Source organism: Phoenix dactylifera, chromosome 8, assembly GCF_051530095.1.
Source record: "Phoenix dactylifera cultivar Ajwa chromosome 8, Ajwa_hap1_PhDact_Kaust_v1.1, whole genome shotgun sequence".
Classification (NCBI taxonomy): domain Eukaryota; kingdom Viridiplantae; phylum Streptophyta; class Magnoliopsida; order Arecales; family Arecaceae; genus Phoenix; species Phoenix dactylifera.
In genome coordinates this window covers 32949919-32958737 of record NC_143197.1, presented here as the reverse complement: position 1 = coordinate 32958737, position 8819 = coordinate 32949919, and the positions used below count along the sequence as shown (strand labels likewise).

Below are 8819 nucleotides of genomic sequence, written 5' to 3'. Positions count from 1 at the left end.
TAGCATTTAATTTTTAATCCCGTACACACTTATATAAGATTTGCAAAAACATAAACTTATATTACATATATTTGTACGAGTTCTCGTACATAGTTATATTGTCCATGCACACATTTAGATTATCTCTCTATATATACACTTATGGTCCGCTAGATGAAGAGACCGGCTATCAATTTACTGAAAGGAAAATGATGCCGAGGAAAAAAATCCACGGGCCTATTGCGCTCGGCAGGCGATCTGGATGTTGCTCATTATGGGTGCGTCCCAAGAAACATTACACGGTCAGGAGAGTTGGCACCCTTCAGTGCTTTTTTTTTTCCAGAGAAATAGGTTGGAACCCAATCTCTTTCGTTCTTAGAGCGAGGAACCTAACTTCTCTGACTCAGAAAATGCACGAAGGAAGAATGGGAAAGCTCGAATTGCTTCCAGTTCGAACTTCTGTATTATATCATCTGTCACACCATTGAAGTCCAAAATGGCCCAGAAATAAGAAAACTTGGCTTTTTATTGGCAGTCCACACATTTCACAAAATGATCATTTTTAAACCCTAGCTCTTATTTTGAGCTCTGAAGGAACCATCAAACCCATCTTTAAGTTTTTTTTTTTTTTTTTTTTTTTACAAAAAAGATCAAAAGAAAAGGAATGACACTGTGTAATGGCACGACAAAAGAAAACTAGGAAAACCATGTTCCCAGCTGTTTGCTTCCTTCATCTGCTTCTTCTAACAACTGGGAAAGTCCGGAGGGGGTGGTGGAAGGGTAGTTTCCGGCGTGGGTCCATTCTCCACCTCGAAAGCCATCGCCAACCCGATCGACAGGTGGGCGTCAAGGTGACAGTGCATGATCCATACACCTGTACGTGTCATCAAAATATCATGGGACCCAGTAACAACAAGAGAATCGATTAATTAGCTAATCCATCATTTTGACGGGGTCAGTCAGAAAAATGGATAGATTTTGACATGTAGTAGGTACTGGATAGCATTCCGAAGTAGGTGTACCTTGGCAGATTGCAGTTGTTTGAATTAAAATACCGTTTTTGACACAAAAAAAAAAAGGGGTACGTACCTGGGTTGTTGGCGGTGAATCGGATAACCGTCCAACCGCCGGCGGGAACGCCGATGGTGTTCCTCACCTGCGGGTCCACCAGGTTGTATCTCTTCACTGCCGTCGTCGCGTTGTAGTTCCCATACCCCTGCGCCAGTACAAAGAAGTTGAAGCCGTGGAGGTGCATTGGGTGGTTCTCGACTCCGAGGATCGCCGTGTTCTGCAGCACCATCTCGACGGTGGAGTTGTACTTCAACTTCTTCAATTTCGTAGCCCTCGCCGTGAACATCAGTGGCTGCGGAGCTGGAGCAGCGTTCACGCTGGCGTTTGTGTAGTCGAATGTCATCGGCGGCTTCTGGGGAAAGTCGGACGTGTAAATCCCGTTGACACCCTTGAAATGTGCCTCCAACAAGGACATCGTCGTGGGGGACTGGAAGGACACGTTGTTCATGCGAGCGGCGAGCGCTCCTTGAGTCTGATTGCATAACACTTGTCCCGGTTCGCAAGCAGCGATGCCGAATCCATAAACTACGAACATTCGCTCATCCATCTGGAGAGGCACGGTGGGATCGCCTGGCCTGACCAGACTGGTTAAGTTGGTGGAGAAGTGGTCGGCGATGCCGCTGTCGAAGAAGGAGGGCATGGTTGCCGTCACATGTTGCGAAGATGGGTTGGTGGAGTTGTACTCGACTATACCGGTGGTGGTGGTGTTGTCGAAGGGTGGACGAGGGGGAGGTGGAGGGGCCGTGGTGATGTACGCCTGGGCGGCCATGTAGTAGCGGGCTGGCGGGGCGTTGGCGACCATGAGGGCGTCCACGGTCTGGCCAGGTCCGAGGACCACCACATCAGTTTTGTAGGGCTTGGTGTAGCTGGCGTCCACGGCGACAACTGTGAAGGAGTGTCCAGCCACCTTGAAGAAGAGCTGGTTACCGAGTGCAGCGTTGATGATCCGGAGCATGTAGGTCTTGCCCTGCTCCACCTCCATCTTATAGATCTCTGCTTGCCAATCCAATATTAACTTCTCGTTACTCACATGAATTAATATTTGACATTAACCAACCAATGTTATTGGATTTTTTTTTTTTTTTGCATTGAAGAAGGAAGATTAATCATCGTTGCGATTTGTTCATGCGGCCAACTTTAATTTGCTCTAGTTCATGAGCTAGGCGGACAAAATCAACGCTAGCTTGACATGCATAATAGACATAGACGACAGTGCTAGCCTCCACTGTATCGAATACTTACCTGTACTGGAACAATTGTAGAGGTCGCCGGGCTTTCCATTGATGGTAAAAGCATCGGAAATATTGGGGGCGCCACCCGTTAAATATGCCTGGTGGTGGACGTCCACCACGTCGTCAATCCACCACTCGCCTGGACGTAGATATCGGTGGTCATATTATTAGTCATGTTGAAGATTATTCTGAAAGAGAATTTGCAACTAAAATGCGATTTTTTTTTTTTTTGAATATGTACGTGTACGTGTACCTAGTAGAATGGGGACTTCCTTGAAAGGTTTGGGAAAGGGATAGGCTTGGCGTCCTCCTCTGGGTCGGATGATGAGGGCGCCATAGACTGTAGCTCGGTGGACCGAGACGTGGGAGTGCCACCACAGCGTTCCCTCTTGGCCAGTGACATTGAATTGGTAAGTGTATCTCTTCCCGGGTCGTATTGGGCATTGAGTTATCATGTCAGGCCCGTCAGCCCAACCACTTAGCATCTGAAACACCCCATGCCTGCGCCCACCGCCACGGACGGGACACCGATCGAGAGTTTGGTAGCATAGTAAGACTTCAGTTGCCACCCCTTCTTTGCAAAAATTAACGTAAATATTCCAATGATGATATGGTTAGGACACAATCTTACCAGTGGATCGACATGTTGTAGGGCGATATATTGATGACGTGAACCTTCAACGTATCACCCTCGTTAACTTCGATGGTTGGACCGGGCAGCGTCCCATTTACTGCTGTGATGACTTTGCTTTTGCACAGCCGAGTTATGGTCAAGTTAGCCACCTACACAACAGGGCATTGTAAGCCTTTTCAGAATCCGGAATATGTCATCGCGAACATGCTAACTAATAATTAATGTTGCCAGAACAATGAAAATAATGTCTATGTGGGCACCACTTATGTCTTTGTGCAGAAAAAATGGAGAATTTCCAGCAGAACAAACTGCAACGTGCAGAGGGCTTTGAGTTTCTTGTTCGACAAAGGAACCAAGTTGCTAGCTAGCAAACTCATCCAGAACTGAATGTTTGCATAACATGTATACCAAATACAACATCCCGCTCCAATGAAAACAAACTCTTTTAAATTCGTTTCGGCAATCTCTCTTCTTGAGGACTCTCAATTGGCTTTTGTATTTCGCTAGACGTCCTTGTTTTCAAGGAGTGGGGCCAATATGTTAGACGCACCTCAAGATGCATCAGCCGGCTCGAAGCATCCAAAGCACATTGTTTTTGAATTTCTAGAAAGAAATGCAAACATGCGAGAGGTTTTGTCCTTTTTTTCCTCGAACTTTTTTTTCGTACAAAACGGGAATTCGGGTGGCATAAAGGAGAGAAAAGATAAAGCATTGAATTGAAATAAGACGAGCAAAAACAACGTGCTTGGAAGCAATTAGGTTTATACCTCAAAAGTGTACTCCACGACGGCCGCATGTGCGACGGATCCAATGATTGCAAGAGCAGACACTAGGAAGAAGAGAGACCGTACCATGTCCAAAGACAAGATTGGAAGAAAATTAAGAAGAGATCGTGGAGGCCGGGAGACGTGAGGAGCTCGGAGGGCTTTCTTCTGGCTAAAACCAATCAGTCTCTTGAGCCCCTTACGTGGCTTTATATATGTGTCCGTTGAGTTCTCGGACATATATCAAGAGTTTGGAAGCATTACTATTAATATTTTTAAAGGCGAGTCTTCCTCCATGGTTAACCCGAGAGCAAGTAACACGGCATGCTAGGCTCCATTGCGATATTGACAAAACAAAACCTTCAATTCAAGCATTAGCTGGGCCTTCATTTTCTGGCTTTGCTATAGGTGGGAGGTTAAACTCTAGATAAAAACATCATGTCTGCTGCATGAAACTGAAAGCTTCAATGCTTCTAGCTAGCCATTGGTATTACTTGAGTTAATAGACTTATGAGCTGTAGGAAGGTATCTGTGGTGGCCAAATTCCCACTTAGTTCCTCTTCACCAACTACCAAAATTTAGATTGACAAGCAAGTTATTCTTATATAAATAATTATTAGCTATTCTTCTTCCTATCGCACATGGAATGAGCTGAAGAAAATGTGGGACAAGTGGGGCTGGGGGGACCTGCGAGGAAGTAGTAGGAGTTGGGGCCCACAATGGAGACAAAAGAGTTGCTATTGATCGTATTAGTAAAGGTTTCTAAAAACACTGTATACTTATATAATACTTCTTCTTTCTGTTCGATTTTCCGAGAGTGCGCCTTGGCGCCGTTGCTCCAACCATGCACCTTTCTTTTGTTCAATGATCTGTTTCCAAGTTCTAAGAGGGCTCCTTCGCTCCACTGTTTCTGATCTTGGTGAAATTAATTTCAATTAATGATCCAGCCTTAGCCATTCTCTCAGTTGTGTTTGAGTTTTTGGTTAATTATAAAAGAAATTGTAGCTAGACGAGCTCGACTTCCCTTGAAAATGAAGCACAGGATAAGAGATATTCTAGAAAGTCTAGAAAACATGGAAATTGGAATCACTTTAGTCGTTTTGAGGTCCGTGGTCCATGGCCTCGTTCGTCATCCTGTCATAAATTTCCCATTTGTTTAAAAAGCTGCGTCTCATGGGCTCCTCGGAGGTAGGATGTCGCAGTCGTTCCCGGGTTTGGTGAGTGCTTTGTTGCTCTCATGCTAGTAAAGCGGCCGTGTCTTGGTGAAAGACGCTTCCCCTTCGTTGTTGGCCTGCCACAAGTTATAGAGAGGTTGGTGCGATCCATGTATTCATAGTGGATTTGTGCTACGGATCACTTTCTTCTTAATGTTGCCCGCTGGAGTGAAGGATTTTTAATAGCCGATCGATATGAAGCGTGTCATTTTTTTCCTTCATATGTACTATCAAACTATAATAATTTTAGGGGCACGCCTATCCCATGGATCTGCCTTGGACCCTAAGGTATGTAATTCTCGTGTAAGAAATGGAAATGCTCATGTTGATCTGTGGATAGGAAGTAGGTCTAGGTGACAAAAACTCCTTTCAAGCATGTCCATAGAAGTTTCCATGCATGCGTTTGTTGGATTTCTCTTGGACGCTGCCCTTTGAAGCTATCGACGGAAGTGACATTGCCCATTGACAGACTGTTTGGAACTCAATAAACCCATCAACCATAGAAAGATGAATGGTCCATGGTTTGTCTCTTGTCGTTTTTCTTTTCAAGTGAATTATATCAAACACGTGACCGCAACAAGCCAGCCAAAGCTGTGGAATAATAATTAAAAGAATATACAATAAGAAAAAAACTTGGTGCATAACAAAATCAACAGCATCCACGAGTAGTTTTCCTTCTTCGCCTAAAAAATTGTGCAGTGGGTATATGTCCCTATCCATGCAGACGTATGTATATATATATATATTTATATACATATATAAAATTAAATAGCATTACAAATAGAATTGAATACTCGGATATGTATGGAATAATTATTTATATATATCTATATATTTTTTTACAGATATGGATAGGGATACGGATATTAGTGGGATGCTCAAATTTCTATCTATATCTAGATAGTTTTGGATACAAAAATAGATTTGCACGGATATTATCCGATCCAGTTTCACCTTTACCATGAGGTTAAAAAATGCCACAACAAATAGAAATAAACCTCCCATTATATCCTCGCATTTATGAAATGAAAAGATTTAAAGTTGGTTGATCGAATAATATCCAGATAAAAAGCACTTAAACAATTTCATATACTATCTACAGGAACTACTTAATTAGCCCCCATGATAACATTCTAATATATTAAAATTAGAATTTATTATTAGGCTTACTCTCATTACAAAATATACTCATTTGAAATATATGGTAATATTTCATATTTTAATAATTATTTTTTATAAAAAATTCAATCCTTTTTCCTCCAACAAAAATGAAATGAATAACTTCATTTTATTATTTAAGATATTTTCAAAACTATTTTGTTTAAAATATATAAAAATATCAATAACTTTAATATATTTCTATATTTGTATAAATTTTTTCTTACAAGTCCTTTAAAATATAGATAATTTTATTTATTCTGCAATTAAAGAGTGGTATATGGAAATTTTTAATATATAAATTTTATCACTTTATGTTATATATTTTATCTAAATATATAATTTCTGATATAAATCTAGTCAGATCAGTGATTGATATCATTGGCCAAATCGATCTCATGCATCCTTGTTTGGGATTAGAATTAAACTCGATGTTAATCTATATTCTTATCCATTATTTTTATTTTGTATCGACTAATCATGTCTTCAAAGATTATTTTTGTCTTTTGGATAGAAAAAAATAAAAATATGGTACAAAGAAATATCTATCAATTTATCATAAATGTGGTTCAAAGTATAAAGATGACTTACAAACTAATATCTGATAATTTATCATAAATATGGGTCAAAGTGTTATTTTTTGGTTTTTCTTTAACTACCGCTAAAATAATATTAGAGACTTTCTGATTTCTTGTAGTGTACACACAAAAAAAAAAAGTAAGATAACTCAGGTAAATGTATAGCGAAAAACAAATACACAAAGTAAGATGGTTGCATATCTATGAATCAAGGTGGAAATGGAATAAATCATAGAAAATAATTGTGGCTAAGGGAAGTAGCAGCTCAATAAATTAGATAAAAGATGAGGAGGATACATATATTGCTTGAGGCATGATAAAAGCCAAAGGTTGTTTGCTTATTGACATCTTAATAAGTGAGGCTATGAAGGGTCATGGAAGGATGTCTGAATGTTTCAGACAGTTGTACAGAAGCAATGGCTAGCAAAATCCCTATTATCATTTGTTGATTTTTTTTTTTTTTGGAGAATATAGTAGGGATACAGCCACTAGGGCTTAGAAGAGGGGTACCAACCAGCTAATCTAAAGATGGTTGGCAAAATAATTTTTTCCAATTTGTTAACATTTTGATTTAAATTGGCAAGTATTTTATTGTAACTCTCTTGAATGAATGTGTACATGTGTGGGCATGCATGTGTTAGTATGTACCTTTTTTTTGTCCTTTTCTTGATGGGTGCAAGGGTAGGGGCAATGTATGATCGATCCATCAACCAGATTCATGAATGATGTGCTTTAAGTAGGTTTGGATTAGACATGAACAAATTTGGATCATAAACGGGTCAACTCATCTAGACTTATTTATTAAATGGGTTGGATTCAGGTTTAAACCTTTAACCCGTTTAATAATTAAGTCCCATCATAACCTAACCCATTTAACCTGTTTAAAATCTATTGAACCTATTTAAAACCTGCTTAACCTATTTTTGTTCTATTTAACCTGGCCTGTTTAACCTATTTAAATCTGTTTAATCTGTTAAAAATTCACTTAACCTATTTAATCCGTTTAATTTGACTTGACCTGCTTATTGAATGAGTTATGCAAGTTGGGTCGGATTACTTGTTACTTTAATAAATAGGTCAGATTTGAGTTGACGAATTTTTGATCCGACCCATATCCAATTTGACTTGTATTCGACCCGGCCCAATAACCACCCCTATGCAAGGATAAAATCTTACTTTATTGGAAATGTTGTAGGGCAGAAGCATCCAATTCATCATGGCCATTGCATTCATGTGCTTGGTCTTGACATAACCAACTTTTAAATAGATAAATGATATATGTCAATGATTATGTTTTTTCTGAGGCTTTATAAAAGTTGATCAATCGTCTAATCCTAATTCTATTGATGATCAATACATTAGATCACAAAATAAAAATGTGCTAAGATTGCAGGGTAGACTAGAATCTGGTTGACTGGATTTAAAGTTAAATCCAGTTGGTCCCGACTAAATGATGGGGGCTTGACATCGATGATTCAAGCCAATGAATATAGTCTGCTACCACTTAACTATTATACATCAAAAATCATATAGTTTGGAAATCTCTAACCTGTGTATCAGGTGGTCAAAAAAATATGCATTATTTCATTGTATTTAAACTACTTAATTTTAAGCACTCGATATATAGGCTATGAGTTTTTAAACTTTTTTTATTTTTGAGATATAAGTAGTTGAGAGATAATAGATCATATCCAATAACTAAGATTCATAGTATTTGGTCAAAGCTAACTAGATCCGACTTGAAATCTAGTTAACCATATTCTAGTCCATCTCCAAAGATTGCTATTAAAATTTTAACGTGTACTAAGGAAGCTAATTTAATGAATAAAAGCATTTGCAAGCTTGTTAGTTGCAAGCCTTGGTCAATAATTGTTTTTTGCAAAAGAGGAAAAGAAAAGTTTTTCTCTAATAGTGTCTATATGGATAACCAAGTTGGCCTGGAGAACAATAGAAAGTATATTAGCAAAAAAAAAAAAAAAAAACAATAGAAAGTATGGCCATATTTATTAGGTAACCAAAGAAGAGATAAAGGATAAGGACCATGGATATCCGAATTCTGGGGAGAACGTTGGCCCGTAACCAGTCAGCCGCCTAGGTTTTTTTTTTGGTACAAGTCAGCCGCCTAGTTTGCTACTGGATTGGTGCCGCTGATGTGGAGGAATCAAAGGATATAATTGTTTAGTCTATGC

General features: G+C 39.3%; 1 protein-coding gene across 1 annotated transcript; it reads right to left on the bottom strand.

Annotated features, from left to right (window-relative positions):
- Window positions 1-487: 487 nt before the first annotated feature.
- On the bottom strand, window positions 488-4213 carry LOC103704087 (laccase-24-like). Its single transcript, XM_008787239.6, has 6 exons — window positions 3684-4213; window positions 2914-3065; window positions 2536-2783; window positions 2293-2421; window positions 1069-2043; window positions 488-853 (listed from the first exon to the last, which is right to left on the bottom strand). The coding sequence occupies exons 1-6, from the start codon at window positions 3918-3920 to the stop codon at window positions 723-725; spliced, it is 1872 nt and encodes a 623-aa protein (XP_008785461.2). The 5' UTR covers window positions 3921-4213; the 3' UTR covers window positions 488-722.
- Window positions 4214-8819: the final 4606 nt, after the last annotated feature.